Source organism: Hermetia illucens, chromosome 1 (assembly GCF_905115235.1).
Source record: "Hermetia illucens chromosome 1, iHerIll2.2.curated.20191125, whole genome shotgun sequence".
Lineage (NCBI taxonomy): Eukaryota > Metazoa > Arthropoda > Insecta > Diptera > Stratiomyidae > Hermetia > Hermetia illucens.
In genome coordinates, this window is record NC_051849.1 from 93,847,878 (window position 1) to 93,872,045 (window position 24,168).

The 24,168-nt window shown below is 35.2% G+C and overlaps 1 protein-coding gene across 3 annotated transcripts in view; it reads right to left on the minus strand.

Annotated features, from left to right (window-relative positions):
- Positions 1–24,168, minus strand: part of LOC119661675 (protein grainyhead) — a 421,106-nt gene that overhangs the window by 8,867 nt on the left and 388,071 nt on the right. For 2 of the 3 annotated variants that reach the window (XM_038071114.1, XM_038071112.1), the window contains exons 12-16: positions 23,952–24,008; positions 12,649–12,747; positions 2,362–2,541; positions 2,141–2,301; positions 1,861–2,053 (exon numbers count right to left, since the gene is read on the minus strand). In XM_038071114.1, the coding sequence (XP_037927042.1) occupies positions 1,861–2,053; positions 2,141–2,301; positions 2,362–2,541; positions 12,649–12,747; positions 23,952–24,008 (690 nt within the window). The remainder of the gene's footprint in view (positions 1–1,860; positions 2,054–2,140; positions 2,302–2,361; positions 2,542–12,648; positions 12,748–23,951; positions 24,009–24,168) is intronic. The other variant, XM_038071113.1, reaches the window with a different exon arrangement.

The window sequence follows — 24,168 nt, forward strand, 5'->3', positions numbered from 1 at the left end:
GCCGTTAAAATTGAATCCTTAAAATGAGGTTACGTGTTGATTACCGGGATAACATACATCGTACCTCAATTACAGTATCACATCTATATTGCTATTTGTGATTACATTAATGAAAGATTTATAGTCCGAAATAAATTCCATTAAATAAGTCTCGTTAGCAGAGAGAGATGCATAGACATGAATGCACCGACATGTACATATGTATGTATGGGTATGCAGAGGTTAATCGCAGTTATTATCGAGGTGATTACACGTATGTACTATGCAAGAAATAATTAAATCAATCATGAGATGTAATAATTAAATTGTTGATGGTGCGGCACGTTTTCCAATCTATTGATAGATAAACAGAAAAAGGAGAAAAACATTTTCTGAAGTATTAACAGCGATATTCTGCTTGTAACATATTACACGGGTGAATATTTATACATTCATCATATTTCTGGGCTTGATTTAATATTGATGTTTCAATTTAATTATAAACAACTGAGAGAGAATTCCCCATTTTTAATCTTTTTACAAAGAAGAAAGTTGCCATAGGAGGTGTGTGAGTATTCGAACTCTGTTGGTAGAAACATAGCCCGTTATTAGATGATGGATAGAGTCAAATCGAGTATTCGCATTCTGAAGGATATTCCTGTGTATATGATAGATGGAAGAGCAACGAATGGGAAAGTGTATTCCATCCCCAATAGTAGTAATGAATAGTAACTAATTTTTCTACGCCTTCGGTGGCCATTCAGGTACTAAATCGAATCTTTCAAAGCTATATACGTTCATCGGGAAAAGGTTAATTATCAGTCTTACATCTCTCGCTATATTGTCAGATCAATTAAATGCAAAAATGTCCGTTTGGTCAGTCGTTCTGCTACTATGTTACAATAACTTTGATATGTTATAAGTTTGTTACTAATGACAGGACTTGTAGGAAACTTTTCACAACCTTTCACATAATTCCATGCCACTCCATGTAGGGGGAGGTTGGGAGGCGATGTCCATGTTTACCAAATTCCATTCAGCACGAATGGCAGACAGACAAACAGTTCACAGTGAAACGATTTTCCACAAAACCTTAAAAAATATTGGACAGGAATAATTAATCATTGCGGATTATGATTGTACGATGCAAAGAAGTGACAGAGAGCCAAAACCATATGCACTTGGGTTCATAAAATCATTTCCCCCTAGTTACTCTCACTTGACCAATTCGGTAGGCTCACTTTACTCCCGTCTTTTATATGCTTTCAACGACAATCTGCTATATGCTAGCATGACCGTAAGTTTTGCTAATATCACAGCAGTGCGAACTGCACTGCCCAAATACCAACACCAACAACTTGGTGGATGGATTGGGATAACAAAAGAATTTTGGATGAAGATGAAATTGTTTGGAAAGGTCCGACGCTATGATGGTAAAAACACCAGTTATCTTACTCTCTCCATGTGTTTCTGGCTTTAAGAATAGTTGTGGATTCAAAGGTGGAGGGGTGGGGTAATGTGAAAGAAATCACATGCAGTACTGGGGATTAAAATTCGGCATGGATAGCATCTGACAATATCTACAGAATTTTGCATAGCATCTAGAATTGAAGCAAGAAACTTGAAAATGTCCAGCAGTTTCGGAAAACATATAAGCTGGTATCTTTATCAAAGGGTTCATTTTGACAATGATAAAATGTTGTATTTAGATAATCTTAATTAAAAATTCTATGGGACGTTGATAGTTTCTTATTTTGGTAAATTTAAATTATATGAAATGAACGATAGAGAATAAGTTCAAACGATTTTCTTTCGAAGTTGACAAAAACTGTGCATTGGAAAATTTGGAAAAAAGGTTGAGTAATACAAATCAGAACTTACCGCATTCAGCAGGCCCATTGTCGTGGGCGGTACCACATGGAGGGGTGTATAAACATCTTCGTTTTCTTGTCGCACGTAGAGCATTACTCTTTCATTCAACGGTGGAGTCATTCGTGATCGTTTCAGCGATGGGCCAAAATCTGACATGGTTCCAGGTACAAGTGCCTGATCCAGGATGTGATCTTTTTTGTCACTATATTTTTGAAGTAAGAGCAAACGTTAGTATATTTTATATAAAATTTGAAATGTTTTCCTAAAATTCGGTACGATTTTTACTCACGTCTGTATGTCAGGCGGAAAATGATTGTGGAATTTCAACGTAGGCGTAGTAGGCTTTTGACCATGCATCAGGAAAGGTGATGTACCTTTAAGGCCGTCCGGCGTTCCAGTTAATGATGCAGTCTCATGATCATAGAAATTCTGTAGTTCCATTCCAGAAAGCTAAGTGTTAATTTTTCTCGGCTCGTCAAAATATTACTTTGAATGGGATTGATAACATACCTTGTCAAGATCTTCGGCAGGTGAAAAAAGTACAGGTGGTTTATTAAGATCTTGCATTGTGTAAAATTCAGAACGATCGGCTGCTGGATGGTAGAGTTCATCTAACTTTTTTCGTCCTGTTGCGGTCATTTTTCGTTTCGCTGCACGTCGCTCTTCATCGCGTGTTTTACGTTCGGCTCCCTATGTGCGAAGGAATGAACACGTTAAAAATGTTGAAAGAATGTTTTTCTATTTGTGACAATTAAATATGAAATAAATATGCAGATTTATGAAGAAATTCTAGAAAGAGGAACTGGCTAATGCTTTTTTCCAGAATGGTTGCTTTTTAATTTTTAGCTATATGTATATATTATTTGCCGGATTTCTATTACTAGGCCATCAGGGTATTTTATTCAATAATCTACCTTTTAATTTTCAACTTACAAGACGTCGTCTCTAAGTTACCCTATCCTGATAAGAACCGATTCATAATCTTCTTTGCTGTAAATATCAATAGTAAGACGGTTGACCTAATTTTTCAGGTTTCTAGCAAGCGATGGGTTTCATAAGATTAACACTTATATGCGCCATTACACACTACATCCACACGAGATGCCATTAACAGAACTTACACCCAGCAATGTCCAAAGTGGGCATACGTTTTCGATAAGCTCATTCTGTCGTGTTGTATCGGAAAAACCTTGGATCCGCAATAAAACTGTTGACATTGATATGCGCCTACATTTCATCTCTGAAATGACTTACTCTAAAGGTTCAATCCAATCAATGCAAGATAGAAAGATAAATAGAACCAATGCAAAGATGCTCGAATCTTGGTACAAACTTGTAGCCTTCAATATCGTAGATCGCGAAATGTAAAACAGATTAAATAACGTGTTAAAATGTTGTTCGCATGAGCGCGCAATATATGCATGTTGCATATGCAGATTGTCATATAACATAATGATGAGGTGGTTGTAGATGTCTCTCGTCTAGCCCTATATGTGCTCCTGTCAACTACATCCTAGACCTTGTAACGTTTCCTGCATTGTTGCGCAGATAGGTTACCTCTTGTTATACATACACACATTGATGGACTTTTGCACGAATTGGATGTTGCTGTTTCTCATTTCGTGTGATCTTTTGAGCCACTTATCATGCAATTGCAATGTTGCGTGGGCATCGTCAACATCACATGCACGTTTATTCTGCAGCCATAGCCATTCATATTATAAGGTTCACTCCGTACGAGAAATTATGAGTGTCTAGGGCATTTCCTTCCCTGAAATTCCATTATCTTGCATTATATGCTGAGTTTTATCGAAAATTCAGTCTTTCCGGTGTGAAGATAACATGCTTCCAGTTTTAATGATGCCTTTCCATCTGCCGATTTGGAAACTCATGCTGTCTGTACAGAGATATCAAAAACTTTTTGGATCCTGCTATGAAAGGATGAAAATGTTGCTGGTATGTCATTTCAGTGTTAAATTTTCTGGACTAGTTGACAAACAGAATACGAGTATATCTCGTTGAGATATTACCGACTCCGTTATATTACCCACGGTGTCAATTTTCGCTCACTGTCTAATATGGCTTTCCATGGCAGCCTATAAATGACTTTATCAAATCGCATGTCAAAGCTACATAGTCGTAATCATGTTCATGTGCAAATGAATATTGGCCAAGTGATGTCTAACATATTGCAAATGAAATATCTGCACATTTGCCACTTAAAAAAGTGAAAAGGTAAAGTTTCTAAATAATCTGTGCGCAAATAGTCAAATACGAAAAAGTGCACGTAAAGAAATGCGTTTTGGAAAAAGTATATCCAACGGTGGGGCTAATATTTATTAGATGCCATTTAGTGCACGTGTGCAGGAATGATTTTCGATTATAATTAAAAGGAAAGTTGGCATATAAATTATTTCCCTGACGACCATCTGTTATTTTGCTTACAATAAACGCACGTATGAACTAAAAGCAAATTCATGTTTGTCACATAGTTTGTATAAACTGAGGTTATTTCTTTGAAATTGCATAACGTTTGCATATACATATATAGTTCTTGCATGTAGGAACACCTCCTGCAGTGTACGGATTTAGTTACAATTCTGGGCTTGCCTAATTGAAATGTTTGGCCTGGGAAAACGAATGCTGGATCAGACCTATCCAATGTCAAATTTTGCCGGTGTCACTATAAATTGTCCGCAATTACCTTGTTGTATCGAGTAATGTTATAGTCAAAATATCAACTATCGATTTAGTCAAGTACTTATGTATGCCCTGTGTGGTAACGACGACATTATTAACACCTTATCAAATAAGTGTGTATTGTATACAGCATGGTAGTTCTTCCAGTTAAATAGATAGAAACCATGCCCTTTTTTAAAATAATCGAGAAGTAAAAAAGCTCGTCTCAGAAGTATGTGAATTAAACCAAGGGTTGAGCCCGATTCTCTTGATGTTCGGTGCTTTTTCAATCCGCAAATTTCTTCATTTTCAACCGCCATTGAATCTGGAATAGCCTAATAAATTGAGAATAGTAGAACGTATCGAAATCACAGCCCCAATGATATAGAACTCCAAACATTCAGGGGTGTGTAATTCGTCCTGATATAGAACTCCAAACATTCAGGGATCTGTAATTCGTGTTACAATACAAATTATTGTTATTTTAGAGCCCTAATAGAAATGAATTTGGCCAATATTATTCTCACGAATAAGTGCGCAGATGATATTTACCCTTGTTCACTCTATTACTAGTAAAACTGTTTAAGGGAAATTGAAAGACGGTTAATAAAGTGTTCTATTTACTCTTGCATTATCATATCAATAAACAGTTGATATCCGAAATACAGTATTTGTGATTTAAAAAAAAATTTAAGTCAATAAGGGAAACTTCTCTTCGAATTTGCTTCTTTTGTTTATTGATGGACTGGATTGAATGGGGTAATAAGGATTTGTATCAAAATTCATATGAATGGCCAGTATAATATAATGGGTTCGTCGTTGTGTGCCGGGTTCGTCCAGTCCGAGACTCCTATTGTGATTTCGTAACAAGTTGTTTCCCGTGTGGGGTTGTCAGTCCTACCCAACCCCCAACCTGTAGGACCAGTTGGTACAATTTGTCCCGTTTTTAGGCGTGGGGGACTCGCCTTCATCCTTCTCCGTCTGCAGCACTTCGTTAAGAAGCAGCTCCCAGTGGTCACCACGTAGAGATGTAGATAGGGTTTGGCAGTAGAGCTATTGGTGTTGGTTCAGCAGGCGTTTCCCAGGTTTTGTGCTCCATCGTGGGTACCAATCCACGTTTCTCACCGGGACCTAATTAATTGGACAATCGAATCTGTCTCGTTAGCGTTTAGCTCCGGGTTCGACAAAAGTAAGGCAATTTTTAAATCAGCTCATGGCACGATTATCGTTCGCGAAAAAGGAGGAATTCAGTAGATTTAATTGTTTGGTTTGTCTGCCTGTATTTTGCATTTGTATACAATATGACTGATGTTAATTACTTGTGCTTGTCATCGGGACCATTGTGCCCAACCAATCAAACAACCAAAAGAAAAGGACTATGCCCAGCAGTAGATTTTTATGCGAGGTTTGCGGTTGACACAGACTACTACATTTTAACTGTAAAATATCACCAACTTTTCTTTGGAATGTCCCATTTATCGTCTTTTGGATTGGTTGCATTACTGTTGAATACTATTAACTTTAAGTTGTGAGTTATTCAGTTATTTATTTAAGTCCAGTATAAGGTTTAGTGGGAGATATTTAAGAAGAATTTCAGAATTTCAGTTGCGGTGACGCTTCATTCAATCATTTATTCATTTCTTAACTGCCGTTTAATTGGTTAAAATCTTTAATTGCGAAGACATTTCACCGTGATGGGCAGTTACTGATTAACATGAGTCTTATTAATATCCATTTTCAATATTTCTTTCATTTCCTAGTGATGCATTCAACAGAAGACTCAATATAAATTATATGCTAGGTAATCAAATGAAAACACTGCACATGTACAATCTCATCCCTTCAGGCAGTCTTTTTAGATAAATTATGAATGAAGCCCCTACATTAGTGGGATGAAACACCACACATCCCGGTAAATCCTAAATGGATGAATGTTTAAGCTTTTATGTGCGCCACAAGATCAAAGAAATTGAACCAACTACATACATAAAACGAAATTTAAATCGATGTTAGATACTTAGAGAGATTTGTGTTAGAGCCAGGTATGCAACGCACACAAACTCTCTATGTAGTATCGGTAACCATAAGATGTTCAAATGAATCGTTGGCTATAAACAATCACTTGGATACAATAGAAATTTATTTGAAATGTTAATGCATCCCACTGTGACCTCTGACGATACTTACGGAGCTATTTATTGTTCTGTTGGAATAAAATATACGAAGATAGTCGACTCCTTTGAATGTATTTGATTTTCTTTTCATTAAACACATCCTACACGTTGAGTTTGTTATTATAATCGACAATTTTAATTTTCAGAAAGGCTGTACGTTAATTTACTGTGTACATTTTCATAATTTAAATCATTGGTCAGAGGTAAAGACGTAATCCAGTCAGAACAGGTGAATGAGCGGGACTTTCGAAGGCCCGCATCTGTACTTCATCATCAAAGGAAGATGGATATTTCATAGACACGATTATGCGCTGGCGCAGATTACATGCATTCAGCCGTATATGGAAATCATCTCCAATCATCATTATCATCAACATCGTCATGATCTTTTCTCCTTGCAAACATTGCTGCCAAACCCTTTTGAATAGCTAGCATAAATTTATGCACAATCAAGGGAGAGTTATTTTCTAGTCAACGCTTCCGAAACGATATAAATAACCGTAGAATTGCAAAAGGATGATATTGTTTATGAGAAAAGAAATTTAAGAGATTTAATAGTGCTCATAAAGTTTTGGTTTTAAGAAAGTCTTTCCATAACTTAAGAGGAAACTTACAGAAAAAGTGGAAGGTGACAATAACTAAGATCTTTTATTTGAACTGCGATGCTTTGCAGACGAATTACACAGCTATCATGAAATATGTTGTAATAAGCGAGAGTGTGAACTTCAAAGAATTTGCTAAAAGGCTAAAATTCACATTACAGAATGACATGCAATCTATTAAAAAAGATCTTCCAATTCATATCCTCAAGAGATTCGAGGAGGATTTCTTTTTTAATGGGGTTTCCTCTTTCTTTTGCATTCTATTTTACTCTATGAAGGCAAACAAAAAGAAGTTCAACATAACATTTATCCTCATCGACGGCGAAGGAAAAGAACATCAATAAACAAAATTGACATGTTTTATCTTTTAATGTACCGGATAAAATTGTTAATGATTATCTAACACGTGATGAATGGACTATCGTATGCTTGTAGGCCTTTCCTAGAATGCTGCGTTTGGTCTAAATCGAACCTCTAAGCGTACTTGAACATAGACACGGCCGATATGAAGCAGCGGTACAATTACAGTGAGCAATGTGGATACTTGCAGACGAGAGAAAATATGGAATCTACATCGAAGAAACGATTATTTTACAGCATAAAATAACATGATTTTATCTGATGCCATGCAGATTATTGCAATTGTTAGATTTCACAGAGAATAATCGTTATTGCAGCATCAAATGTAACTTCCGTTTGAACGACGGGCGGAGTAATGTTGTAGAAGTTTATAGTACGTTTTGATATGAAAGTTTTTGCCAAATGTATTTATAGTGTCTACATTCAGATATTTATGTTCACTGTAAGGAAATTTTGGATTGAGGCTGGGTTATAAACTACCTTTTGGGCAATTGGAGAGTAAATTTCTTCTTCATAAAATTACAATAATTTTGAAGGTGTAATCATATGGAGCCATGATTATGGTGGTCAATGTTACACTATTGTGGGGAGAGCATTGTGGGGCATTTGCGAATGCTATCCATTATGCCAATATTTTACTAATCGAGAATGCGGAGGCTGATTTTTTTAAATTTTAAGAAAAATGGTGGAGGCTATTATGAGATTCTAAAAAGATCCTAATATCCAATCAGTAAATAAAAACAAAGAAAATCCAGTTGGCTGTCTGCCATGAAAAGAGAATTCGTGCTTCTATCGCAATTATAGAATCATTTCATTACAGAAGACTTTTAGGCAAGCCTGTTTTTTCCAGAACAGAAATTAAACTATGTAAATTGGTAAAAATAATGAGTTTGAATATTTATAAAACAAATTTAAGCAAGTTCAAGCAAATGAAAGAAGTTGTTTTCAGAAAACTTTGATTAAGTAGATGGGATGCGATGTTTTTAAGGTTTTGTGTGAAACAGATCAAATGATCAAATGTTGGAGAAGTGAAGTTTTCTCCTTTCCTTGGAAATTAACGAATCTATGCAATAAGTAAGTTAAAAACCGGAAGCTCGATGGTCTAGGTAGTGTCTTTGTGGTTTTTTTTATATGCATAAATTTGGATTCACGACATGACGGTTCCATTTGCATGTAGCTTGTATTGTTTATGTATTCAGTATGTGAGACTGTTCATTTTAATGTGAAACATTCCATTATATTTAAGGATAAAGTAAATTTAATTTAAACTTCGTTAATAATAGTAGCGTTTAGTGATAGTGTTTTGGTGGGTGCGAATGCCTAACTGTAGCAGCTTTTTTTTAAATTTCCATCTCCACGAATGAAAAGAATTAAAGAATTCAATCAATTGCAGATGCGTTATATATGCATTCCGGCAAAAGTTTCATATTAGTGTTTACTAATTTACTGGAGCTTTGCACATATTCGATGTAGTTCCTTAGGCAGATAGTAAAGCGTGTTTCCGTGCATCTAACAATATCCAATATTTAGGTAATTGCAATCCTATCTTGGCGACATAAAATGGAATAAAGGTTAGCTTAAATAAGACTTTGTCTATCCACGGGCATTTACCAGGCAGAATGCTGCTGGTTCACACGTTTCGATTAAGTACTCATAATGTGCCTTTAAACTTTTTAGGATAAGCCAACCAAAAAATTGAAGCATTGACTTTGCTGACTTAAGTGTTTGGACAAACCGTTATAGTGTAATTGAAGTAGACTTAACAATAACTATTACAGGGGCTACTAGAGCAAAGTGAAGTGTTATAATTAGCCGCATCTATCAGGACAGCAAAGAAAGAGGCATTCGAGTTGCTACATAGATTGTTAATGAGGGGATGTATTGTATTCAGAATAGGGTAATTAAGTAATGTTTATAAAATTGAAAAGAATTGAAAATGCCGATTTACATTTAAGCAATGCCTATTAAAGGCATTTGTTAAAATTCAAATGATTACAATATCATGAAAATTGTTCTGACAGATTTTGCCTTGACATTATTCTCGAAGGAGTCTTTTCTCATTTACCTAACATTTTCCTTAAAAAAATGCGGTAATAACTATTCACATATAATTGCTGCTTAAAAGTTGAGACTGATCTTACCGAAAATCCGAAGCCCATTAAACTTAGTTGACGATGTCCGTAGAATGCTTATATTGGAGTAATCCATTTTCCATTCATCGTCACGGATTTGTACTTTAATCTCGGACTTTCCTTCTCGGTTATAAGTAAATATGTTTGTATGGTTTACGTGCGAATCGTGCGGTAAGTAGCGTAAATTGATCCGCCGCCAAAAAGATCAAGAATTGGCTTAAGGTCCTCCGTCCATGCGGTAAAGCTGTTGAACGGAGGTAAAGGTAAAACAGTGTAAAGGTGAACCCAATATATTCAATACAAAGGGTAACGTGGTCATGCTGCCATGATCGTCAATGATTGCATGTTGTCTGCATGATCGAAATCATTGATCTTATGTAAAGTGATCCCATATATTTTTTTCTTCCCTTCCAGCATTGCTATCACCATCTTTTCATTGATTGCATCGTGAGGGCGGCGTAAGGGGGGAGAAAATATATGGGGTCGAGCGAGGATTGTATGGCAGAGCAAGCACTTTTTCCACTGAAAGTGTTGAAGGTTTTATCCACATTCTGGATATGCGAGCAATTTTCACATATCTCGAGTGACCTTTACGCATTGGGTACTCTACTTTTCATGATCAGTCGTTTTTTCTGTGATTCGACCCTTTTCCTTTTATGTTCAAAATATTTTATAATTTTTGGGATTTTGTTTTGGTTGGGAAAGTAAAATCTTTTGGAAGTTAACGGCTCTCTTGGTTTTTGATTACCGAATCGATACTTGGAAACGTTTTTGTTGTCCAAGGCCTTTTTGTGGTTGGGCAGATTTCGTATTCACGTACGTACGATATATTCAGACCTGAAGAGCTTAATTAGAAAGTAATCAGCAAAAATATAAGCGTCTGTCTTTTATGCTAATAAAATTGCCAATTTATACAATTTCACACTGAAAGTTTCACTTTCGGATTTAATTGAAGTTCATTAACGAGAGAAAACATCTCGTTATTTCTTTCTGAGTTCCTTTTCTGCGATCTGTAGTACGTAAATTATAAGAGAAGCCAACCCATAATATATGTTTATAAATACATATATGTATGTAAGTAAGGGAATGTATCTTTTTCTCCCAGCTCGAAATGCCTACGCATTTTTGAAAGAAAAAAATAAAACATTGTACCAAATGCGATCGCAGCATGTAGGAAATTAGTTCAGGTTTCATTTTGAAATGCAACAAATTCAAGATTTATTTTATACACCTGGGCGGCGTATGTCTAACAGTCATGTGCGTTAAGACGTTCATATTTTAACATAACATCTACATACGCAGACGACGAAATCGAAATGAAAAATAAATACATAATACTTATTATGAATTATGTGTGCTATAAGGAAGGAAAAAAGGTTGATTGGAATTAAATTTGTTTGTCATTGATTGACACCCACACGCATAGACAGGTGTTTACCGAATTTGGATAAGCTAATGATGTATGTATTACAACATAGTCTGGGCTGTATTTTTTTTGGTTTGAGGGGCTGATCTCTGCGGTAACAACACAAAACACAATCCAGGTTTTTAATAAAAATTTGTTAGTCCAAATTTATTATTTTGTTTCGGTCATTTTTAAGGTTTTGTGTGAACACAAAACCTTATTAAAATCGGTTTACTGTCTGTCTGTCCGTCACACGCATTTTTCTCGGAGACGGTTATAGCGATTGACACCAAATTTGGTCGAAAGGTGGGAACTGTGAACGCTCACGCATACAGTGAATTACATCCTTTTACATCGAATTTAAGGGGGGGGGGGGGTCCCCATACATGCAAAAGGGGGGTGTAAAATTTTTTTTCATCAAATATAGTCATGTGGGGTATCGAATTAAAGGTCTCGATTAGTACTTTCCAAAGCCGATATTAGTTTTGACATTCATTGGAAGGGTGTGGAGCGCGGGGGGTTGAAAGTGATCACTTCTTTAAGGGGGCCATTCTCAGAAACTACCAAACCGAAAAATCTGAAAAAAATCAAGAGGCTGCCACTATATGGTGCCTGGGCTCCGAAATACCTTCCATACCGATATCTGTTTAAATAAAGTTAATAATAGTATATAACTACAATTTTTTGTAATTGGTTAGAAAGCCCCCTTAAGTTCATCCTAGTACCATGAAATTTTGCAGTGATATAGGCTATAATATAGAGCATGATCTTACCAAGCTTGGTGGAAATCGCACTATTACTAACAAAGTTATAATACCTCAAATTTGTTGCTTCTTTGAAAATTTAAGATTATGAATGTCAATATCACCCGAAAGTGGATACTGTCACATAATATATGGATATATTACGTGCTACGTACTAAGAAATACACAAAACCTTTCGTACCTGAAGTGTCTAGCTTCCGGTTTCCCGACTTGTTTTTATTTCTAGATATTATTCCTTTCGTGTATTCGAAAATTAGCATAGGCTCACCTGAGTAAATATCCATATAATCTATATAGATTTATTAAAGAACTTTTCCTTAAAGAACATAGAAGTAGTCGCAATTTAATTACGGCAATATAGGAAAAAATTACAGGTGTTTGCAGTAATGTTACATTACCCTATCAGAAACTCAATGGCCTAAATTATCAACCGTCTTTGGTTATTTTAAATGATTGGTTTGAATAGTTGCCATTTTTAGTAACTGAATCATTTTTCAAACTCTACTTTCCGAGTCTGAACGACTAATTTTTATTAAATTTCCGAATAAGTTGAGAGAATTGAGTTATAACGTAGTCAACGATGTAAGGCGTAATCGCGAAATGAAAGGGATTACCTTCTTCGTTTCTTTCTTCCTGTCTTCATAAATTGCAAGTCTAGGAATTATAAAGAATAAGACTTACCTTATCGCAAAAAACTTTTATCTGGCAGTAGCCTCGATGATAAATTTGTGCATCACGGGGATCTTCAAACGTATCGATTTGAATATGTAATGGCAAACCCTGAAATTGTAATTAAGAAAAATATGTTAGTGAAATATTGCGTTATTTATTTTTTTTCTATATAGAAGGGAGTCATTTTTGTGTTCCTTCTCTACGTTTGTTTTTTTTTAAATAAACGTACCGAATATCATTTCAAAACAAAGGCATTTACTTTATTTGCTTGCCTAAATTTATACTAGCCTCCATACGAAAATCAATTCAAACTACTATACGATCGTAGTGTTAAAAATCAAACACACTTCAGCTCAAGTATGTGTGCTTTTACAACTTGAGTGTCTTTTTTCGATTTTTTCAATTGATTAATGCATATTGTTCGTTCGTTTACTCGTCTCGCATACCATTTTCGGGAAAAATGTATCTGCTGAATAAACTATGAACTTGATAAGTTCAATTTCTTAGATGTTGGGGAATTTTTTCATTGTTTGATTTCAAGGAAGTTTTCTCGGGTTGAATTGAATTCAAGTAGCACTCCAAATTGTACTCAAGAAGAATACTTATGGTAGGGTGCTTTACGAGTAGTGTTCAGGCGGATAATTGATAATGCATCGGCATTGTGTAATATGAAATTATTCATGTTCAATACTTCTGCAGGGTACGGAGACAAATTTAATGACGATGTTGAAATTAAGCCTTTTGTCCGGGAGGAATAAATCGGAAAGGTGTTGAAAGAGGTAATCGTTGTTTTCATTGGTTTATTCCGGGGCTAGAATTAGAACTAGCAAGACATTTTGTCAACGCTTATGGCCAATATTTTAGATGTTAGAATGGGATATTAACGATATATTATATGGTTTTAATTGGAGTATGTAATTAAGGTTTTATATTTTGAAGAGCGATGGTGGGTGAGTGTGACTTGACCTTGTCTGGATATTTTGATGTCCTATAAAAAAGTGAGGCATTAATTTCAATAAGAATGAGACGAAATTTGTAACAAGCAATAGGAGAGAGCATGATAAGGCGAATATTTCATCTTTGTAATATACACTATCTTCATGAATGCATTGAATGTGAATCGATACCGACTAAAACAAAAACCTTCTCTTTATAGATATGGAAAGAATGATTTCTGACAATACTTATGCTTTCAAGGTGAAGCAAAATCAAAGCAAGTGCTGATGAAAGTCTTAACAAGAGGAGGAGGAGGGAGGGCACTGAAGTAATGGTTGAAAACCAAGGAATATGGAAGGCAAGATCAGGAATATCTTATGATATAGGAGGGGCCTGGTTAGGTGCGGGGAGGATGTGGAAAGGTGTAATTGGTTTTCTAAAAGTCAGTTGTTTCCATTTTAGTGGTTCTGGAATAATGAAAATAATTTTTTTTCCTAAATAAAAAAACATTACACATTTAAAATCTTCAGATATTTCAGCTGCATCCTATAATAATAATAATAATAATAATCGTTGGCACAACAATCTATATTGGATCAGGGCCTTGAAGTGTGTTAGAGCACTTCATTCAAGACCGTACAGAACACTGTAGGAGGCAATGTGGTCAGTATTGCACTCGCCCGAGATTATTACCCTGATTTGACTCAGGCACTCATTCACATTCAAGACCGTAACGGTACACCACAGTACACTGTGGGAGGCAATGGGGTCAGCATTGCGCTCGCCCGAGATTATTACCCTGATTTGACTCAGGTACTCATTCCCAGCTGAGTCCACTGGTGTCCGACATCCAATCACGATAACAAATTCCTCTGCCCCCAGCGAGATTTGAACCGCGACCTTCCGCTACGACAGCCCAGCGCTCTAACCACTTGAGCCATGCGGACACTGATATTCCTAAGCTTGGTGAAAATCGTGCAATTACAAATGAATACTAATATTACAAAAAAATAAAAGTAAGCTACGTGCAAATGGAACAGTTCCACACTCAAATGTGCTTACAGAAGAAATACACAAGACTTTTTATACTTAGACCCTTGTTTCCCTTTTCCATAACAATCGAGATACCGTTCACGTACCTCTCCAGAAATTCTGGCAATATATCTTCCTCTTTGAGTTTGTTTTCCAGATTCTTCTCACGAACGAGAGATAAGTGTTAGCTGCTGATTACAGTCTAAATACTGGTCCTGCAAAATCTCCCTCCGAATCTGCAGTACAATTCCTTCATACAAATTGTTTGTTTTTGTATAATTTGATCTGTTTTTATATTCGACAATTTATTGTGGCTTTTTTAGAATGTTTAAGGCTTTATTTTCTCGGCATGCTTGCCAATAGCACTCTTACGTCAGAAAAGACTATCATTTCGTCTCCTTGCAGATTTTCGAGTTTGCTCTTAATTTCGATTACTCCTCAACCAGCGAAACCCCACCTTGTTGTTTATGTAGCACGTTGTTCCAAAGCCACGTAAATGAATAGGGTTTGAAACAGGTCTAATAAGATACTTAGTAAAATTTGCAGATATCAAGGTTGGGGGTTGGTTGATGCGTTGTCAACTAATGACAAAAAAAACATCGAAAATGAAGTAATACACCGACAGTCAACAAGAGGCTACGCTCATCTTAATGGCCAGTGCCGCTAAGTTTTTCATGCAAAGGAACATATACTCGTAGTTGTCACTTGCAATTGTTTCCTTCACATTCGTATACGAAAAATAATTAAGTATCATTAGATGGTCAGGTAATTTGGAAAAGAAAATGAATTCATATTTATCCGAGTTCTCAAATTGGCATTTAGACAAAACTTCAAAAAGTAATTCAATGACAAATTCAAGGCAGCGTTATAAGAGAAAAACGAAGTCTACCCATAATGTACACAACTATTTGCCAATACACAAAGACAGTTTTCAGTTGAAAATTAGTCCATGTAGGAGGATTTAACCCCAAGCACCCCAAGGGGATTAATTCAGTTCATAAAATCGAGGATATCTGGCCTAGTAGAGAGCTCAAATTCCGATCACTGACATATTTGCCATTCAAAGACGGTTGAAAGAGGGAAAGAAGCTGACCGCTATACTTCTCAATTTAGCGCTGGATAAGACGCAAATTCGCACATTTGTAGAAAAACAGTAACCAAAATTCACATTGTGTGGAAATTCTAATCTTGAATTTTACTGAGAATATTATTCGCCACCTCTAAAATAGTTTAATAAGCTCCGCTATTCACCAATGCAGAGCGATACAATCATTCGTGTTATTCAGATATAATAAGGAATTCCGATAATTATATCGGTCAGTAGAAATGAATAGTCACTGATAACATAGAGTCGCTAATTCAGACACAGTGTTGAATTTCATCTTTCATAGATGGAGAAAAAGATAAATTTTGCTCAATACTATGGACCCAGAAGATTGCGACGAAGAAACAGGTGGGCGAATAACATTTTAACACTCTGAATTCATTTTAGTCTTTTCTGCGAACTCGGACGTATCTGCACAGCTCATTTGATTAAAAAACTAAAGTAAACCGAAAAGCAATGGGCTATAAATGATTTAAAAAAAAAACGAAGTGAGCATGAGTAGTTAGTTGTAAAATATAGTTAAATTCATATCATCATGGAAAATTTTTATCTCATTTTTTTAAATTTGATGGAATTAGTGGCTACTTGTTGATTTGCTTCCATCTAAAATGCCGCAGAGGCATCATTGTAAAATAGTATTAATGTTTATTGAAAAACAAAGAAAATATATTGAAAGGCTTTTTCTATGGAACTACATATTGATATCCACTATTTGTTCTTGTATTTACGACCAGTGGTTTATTATTTATTGTGCTTTTAATCTCTTTAATATCTTTCCTGCCTTATATTTGTGGTCCCAAGGAATAAGTTGATTTTCATTATTATGCTTGTTTCTGAGTAGTCATAGTCTACCTAGTCTAGTTTTCAGCAATGAGATTTAATGGACTTAAAATTTATATTGCAGAACGCAATAACGAATAATAGGTTATAGTAGCTGCCACAAACCCGCCTATGGGGAAGACTGTGCCAACCACAACAATGCGTAATCGCATGCACCCTTCCGACACTATTTCACGTAACTCTAGGCCGACCCAATCGGCGGTAATCCTGGGATGCTGACTTCCATTGCATGGCATATACCGCAGTGGAGTTGCCGTTTTTTCTCAATATGTGTCCTGCTTACTGCTTCTTCTCATCAATACTTCAGTGGGTATCTGCCACATAGGCCTAGGAAGTTCTTTGTTCGTTATTGTCTCAGGCCAGACTACCTCGATGGCTCAACAAAATATGAACTAACGAAAGCTTACGAGTAATAATGGCCGCCACGTCTAATGCAATGCTTCCATAGAGTATCAAAGACAGAACGATGGAATAAAACATGTACGTATTGTGTTTCCAGATTTTAGACAATACAACGAAGGCGAATTTAGCGCTATAATTTCTGCCGCCGTCGGCAAAAACAACGTTGTCTAGATATACAAATTATTCAATACCTTCGATGCTCTGCGCAATGCAAATAAGAAGAGTGTGATAAGAAAGACTGAGAGCAAGGCTTTTGCTGGTATTTATCTTCAGTCTCTCTGTCTACCTATCCTCGCTCTTCCCAAGTTCCATCACTCAAATTATATGCAATATAGCTTAATTTAAGTGAAAGTCGACTTGCCTAGTTATTCCCCATGACCATAGATATATATCTATTGAAAGATTCCCACAACTCCAGAAATTCAAAACTTTTCGGAAATGCCTCTAAAATGGATGTTTTTTAGCACTAACACGAAATAATGTACAAAGTGAAAAGAAAAGTTTATTAAAATGTTATAAAAAGATGCTGGGTCATCTACAGAAACTAATATGATTTGCATAATAAAATGGTATTAATATGATAGCATCTACTTAGAACCATTGAAAATTTCAATTATGTTTCTTTACCTACGTGAAACTTACGAATATGGTGTTAAAATCCTTAAATGCTTCTTCTCTTTATCAAATTTATACAGGATATCTAAATATCAACCAATAACCGCAATAATGATATACCAGAAACACAATAAATCAGTGCCATGCATTTTAACTAACTAATTTCGATCATTAGAGAGACACATAAATACGAGAGGAATATAGCCACGAACCGATGAATGATGAAATTCTGAGACTCTTTTTTCTTAAAAGGCTAGCATCTTGGACTTCTGTCCGACTACATTATCTATTCATCCCGTGAAGTTTAGGAAAAAAACTGGTTGCTTCATCATAGTATAATCTACATGCGCCTCCTCGTCTAACTCTTCTATTCGCTTAATTGACAAAATTCAACCTTGAAAAGGCAAACTTGTGTGGCGGCGTGGTGTAAACGGAGAAAAAACGTGAAAAGTAGAAAAAACAGATCTGGGAGAACAAATTATACATAAATTCACACTAAAAAACGATTTAGTAGAGGGAGAGCAGCTGTTCTTTCGAAAGTTTTCTTTCCATTTCTGTCCCGTTTTCTTTTCGGTATTTCAATGGATTTCATGTCGTTTCGTTGGCTGAAGAATGAATGGATTTTCTTTCAGTGAATTATTCTTCAGAAAGGATTCTGTTTTTTTTCGTCATATCTTTAACTAGGTAAGGATAAGGTAACTTTATTTTGTCCAGCGTTCGTCATTTTTGGTCCTTCGTGAATATATGCGAATGCCATTTAGAGTACATTCTCTGAAAATACAGCATTTGCTGTTTCTGTATTTGACAATTCGTTGAGTGGTTAATTTCGATTTAATTTCTTATTGACGGGGAAACTTAAGTCCAATTTCATGTTACTTTTATGGCAGGAGATAAAGCGGTTTTCAGTTGTCCAGCTAAAGAACAAGACCAATCGAAAGAGAGATTTTATGCATAAATCTTAGATGGCCGTATGTTGGGGGTCGGAAAGAAAATATGACCAAGATAACTTCTTCTCTATCTCATATAATATTCCCATTGTCGTCCCGTCCAGTAGCGAGGTCGGAACATTTAGATCGGGTCCTCAACTTTTAACAAAATAATTATATACATATATAAGAATATGGAAATTAAAAACAGTTACAGAATATTATCTGATATTCTGTGTTGAAAGTAAAGGTGTGGGCACTCGTGCCAACTTCAGGACAAAAAATGCTGTTTTCGATCTAAATACAGAAGCTGATATAAATGTAACGTTCAGTCAAAATTTTTCGATACCATATAACGAATAGGCGAATATTAGAAAGTGGATTTCGGAATATATAACCAAGTTGACACAACCTTGGTAAATGCCGTATTTTACCTAATACTTGCGCTAAATACCGAGCTTTCAGGTTGGGACAATCCTACCTTCTTTAGAAATATACAGCGACTTTGGTGCCCAGTGGTAGGTTAGTGAGAAAATTTGTCCAGAACTCCCTGCACCGTCGAGCACGGTTGCAGAATGGTGTATTTTTGCATGGTTTAACGTCGAACCACATATTCTGCACTGATCATTTTCCACTCGGCCATTCATTATGACCTTTTTATTAGGTCGGGTAAATGGCACAAATAAACTCCTCCGTCTGTTCGATAAATGGAGATCAACAAACGACTACCAGAGAAGATTCAGGTGTTTACCGTATATTACATTCGATGCCCGACACAGTGGTCCGTGCCTTCAGTAGCAGTTCACTCAGCATGTTCAACATACTGGACGAGTATGCCTCAAAGTCTACTCCGGTATTCTTTTGCTTTCGTTACCAAAAATTGTACTGTCTGGACGCTCTGTTGAAATTCATTGATTGGTCTGAAAAGATCTGAAGTGACTTCCGGCATACCGTCGCAACTAACTGCATACAACAGAAAGTTTTTACTTTAATGTATCCAGAATTTCAACTTTTCTGAAAACGTAATATTTTTCTAAAAATAATTTTTGACCAGAAATTTTACGTAATAAGGTTTTAATATAGAAAATATGGGTCCAATAGTAATATGGCATTGCGGTGCCAACACTGGATGTGCAATACATTAATAATAATCGTTGGCACAACAATTCATATTGGATCAGGGCCTTGAAACGTGTTAGAGCAGTTCATTCAAGACCGTAACGGCACACTATAGGACTGAAGTACCCTATAGGAGGCAATGTGGTCAGTATTGCACTCGTCCGAGATTATTACCCTGATTTAACTCAGGTACTCATTCACAGCTGGTATCAGACGTCAAATCACGATACAAACTTCACTGCCACCAGTGAGATTTGAATCGCGACCTTCTGTACGTCAGCCTTGCGTTCTATCCACTCAGCTATCCGGACACGTACAATACATTATTGTTCTTAAATCTTTGGAATAAATATTTATGAACACACATCTTGATATTGTCAAAGAATAGGATTACCAACATGTTATTCAATCTTAATCTTTTGACCAGAAAAAATAGCGAATGTAAAATCGATGTTAAAGCGCCCACTCTTTCTCTGATGGTGTAAAGTCTAAATTACTAGCTGTGTCTTTACCTCCATGGTTTTCAGATTCACATATATGGTCACCAATATGTATTTTCTCTTCTCGATGATAATTAGTACTAGGAATTGGACACTTCATAAAAGCTATTGCAATATGAACCACCCCGAGGTTTTCTATGTTCAGCAAATTCAATTTGAATTAGGATGGCCTTAGTGTAGGCTGAAACGTTTGGATTTAAATCAAAATTTTAAGTGAAAACGTTCACTAAATCGTCCAGGATAATTTCTACATATTAGAGGTATGATGTTACATATATGTATATAAAATAACAATTTACGAATAATATTTAGATTTTACTATCAAGATATCGTTCGAAATATTCTTTGCCATTGTTATTACTTTTTTTGAGGATACATGTAGAAAATTTGCTAGCACCCAAAGTCGTCCATCAAATTCAAAGTTAGCTTGAAAAAGCGTTGGCCATGGAAAAGATGAAAAAAGCGTTAACCAGAAAAACTGATCTATAATGAACGTGATTCAACGTGCAATAACGAATGAATTGTGACACTTGCTCAAGTTCGCAACACTCCGAGATATGTTAACGCTCCAGCACAAATATATAAATAAACAGGTATACGGGTAAGATCTAGTGTCTTTCACTGATCTCGAATATATTAATCCCGTCTCAGGGGAAATATAAAGTGTTAGTAAAATTGGAAGGTGTCCATTTGCAATATTGGCGCAATACAGACCCTCCACCATCCCGCAAGTTTATTGGGTATGTCAATGAAGTGATTGATGTGTCCAGATTACAATTATAACTTATAATTATGCAGCAAAGGAAATGTAAATTAGTTTTTTGCAGACATAAATGTAACTTTAATTTGCAGTAGACTTTTTCTCATAGCTACACCACTCGTAGTGATAATTCCTCTATCGATTAAAAACATAATGTAGTCTCTAGTTTAAATGTGACAAATCGTTTTTTACTTGTCAATTAACAATAAATATACTACGATATATATATATGCGAAAATGGGAAATTCCTTTGTTCCCATTTTCACTCCATGGAAATTATTTTTATTACAAGAAAAATACTTTCGTGAGGGTTATACGAAAGAACTAACATAGCCAGTGAAGTTATGAAGGAATAACTTTAATTTGCTGAAAATCACTCTCAAAGATTTTATTTAGATATTATCTTTTTTTCGATGTCTGAGGATATATTTTATTGACAAGTTGCGTGCAATTATATCGTAATATTATATTAAGGCACATATATGCAAGTAGGAATTGAGACTGGTTTGGTAAGAGATGGTGACAAATTGATATGATCTAGTCAACTAGATTAAGCTACAGTGAAATTTACATAGAGGTGGTTATAAACGTAGAAAATGAGAGATTATAATCGATAAAATGACATGTAGAGTATAATCTAAAGATTGATAGAGATTAATGGGTAGTGAAGAAAATAGAGAATTTATTAGATAGCTTGGTGTTAGAACAGGTTGGCCTAATCATTATTAAACTGCGAAATGGTTTTCATGATAATTTGATTGAATGGGCTGTAATTTTCTTCAAATTTTTCCAAATATGGTTCAGACAGGAGGCAACTTTGTATTTCGTAACCTAATATTCTCAAATGATATTTTTCAGCATTTGATTTTTCTCTTCACTTTCGATAGTATAGAGGCTACGCGTCCATATTATCTCGATAGTAAATGGTAATAGTAATAATCACTCTTTGTCACTTCCACAACATACTAGTAATTTTTAGCTTTTGTTGCCTTGATTTTTTTGTAAATTATAAAAAAGTCGAATTTGTCACTTTAAATTCATGAAGAATGAACTTGTTAACTTAAGATCATTCAAAAGCAAATATTGGAAGCTTTATTTAAGGTTTATGAATGTTTGGAATCCCAAATATGTTTTATGACATATTAGTAATTTTGTTGGAATGTTTACATCCCTTTTCCAAATGAAGTAACCGTTCGAAATAAACACTTTTTTGAAAAACTCTAGTTTGGGCCGACATTAAGTGCCGGAGATTTTAATTCACATAAAAATGTACTGGGAGCTTTTTATAAAGTCATGATTCGAGTTCTCTGGGAAACTTGCCATCACGCGCGCTTTGCGTCCAGGGCAGAGAAATCAAGGAAGTCTTGAGATCATCTTCCACTTGATCCAATTGTCTCTGCCGTGGTCGAAACCTCAAATCGGCTCCTTTTTAAAAATTAGGTGCTAAGATTCATGGACCAGAAGTGTAATTTAGACTGAATATCGTTTTTCTTCACTAAAATAGTGAACGGCTAGGTTTGATATACTATTCAAAAATATCAATCTCGAAAATCTTTCGACAGAAAATTGGCAAGAAGAGGAGAATCTCGTTTTATATTTTGAAACTTGCAATAAATACCTGAAGCGATTCACGCTGTTAGAAAGGAAGTACGAAACGACATCAGGGACTTATGGTCAAGGAACTTCAGTTATCAATCTCTTGTTACAATACAAGCTAATTAACTCTAATCACTTAAAAGCACTAAGTGGACAAGTGTTGTTAGTCAAGTCGATAAAATGTGCCAGTAATTAGGATTATTGAAGAATTTTGACTTTACCAAATTAAATGAGTGCCGTAGCAGAATGTAATAACCTTGTTAAATTTGCAGAAATGTTTAAAAATTCTTCTATGTGAAGAAGTTAATAGAATTAGCAATATTTTAAAAGTGGAGATTGATGACTTTATTCTTAACATTTAAATCATAAAACAGACTATCGCGAAACTTGTTTTCGTCAGATCAATTTTTTTCAAATGAAATTATATATATAAACTTCAAACCTAACACATTTACTCTAAAAATTGCCATACATTAACAACTAATAAAAATCAAACTATATTCCAAATTTTATTCCGTTCCTTTTTATCTTTAACATACAAAACGCCTTTAGTTTCTTTCCAGCAAAGATACATCTCGAAAACTGTTGTCTTCAGTTTCTGTAGCTGTTTTACGGTTTTGATTTTTTCTGGCTTTGATTCTCTTCTCATCTCCCAACCAACATCTTTTGCATTTTGAAAACGTTATCGCTGGTGTGCTCAAAAGGAAAACATTCTAATCTTTAAAATGTCGTTATTTATGTGATGATTATGTCGATTGCGTGGATTGGAAAATTACAATTTTTGTTGGGAATTTCAAAATGGACGACACCGATTGTGTATGAATTGAATTTGGATTTTTCATAGGTTTGATGGTCATTTTGGTGGAGATCATGTGATCGTGTGTATAATAAAATTCAAATAAAATCAGTTGATTAAGAAAAAATGGAAAACGAATGAGGAAATACTATGAAGAAGAAAATATCTTTTATGAGAAGATGAATTCAGTGCTGTGTTACGATGATCTCACGCAAACTTAAAATCAAACAGATTATTTCTGTTATGTTGGAATTTTATAATTTTGATAGCATTTGCACTTAACTTCCATTTAGGGAGACAGGTGTGCGTGCAAAGCTCTAATCAACGGGAATGGATATAATAGCTAATATATATGAGGGATTTGTTTTCAACATATTTTTCGGTTTTTGCTACTACAAGCATATCTTTCTGCATGTACTCACGCGTCACAACAATATTAATATTATTAATTGATTGTGTCAAATTGATATTCACAAACGTTCAAATGAATGTGAGTCAGTGAGGTGGTGAGTAAGGACTTCCATGCAAAATTATCTTAATTAACGATAGTAATTATATACGTTCTATAATAGTATGATTTCGATGAATGTAGAAATAGGCTACAGCGTAACTTCAAAATATTCGCAGAATATTGGATAATATTGGATTGGATCATTTCGAAAAGATTGTTAAAAATTTTACTCACCTTAACACCTTTTTGACTGCTGAAATCTGTACTCAAGCACTGCACAGCAATGTTGATCTGTAAAGATAAATGGTAGAAAACAAAAGTTGTATAAGATATGATTTTATAATTTACATCTGTATGCTAATCAACTTTTGATGAAGAAAACAATTGTTATTTAAACGTATTATGATACTAGAGAAAAGAAGATTCTTCTTGAATTTAACTCCCGATTCAA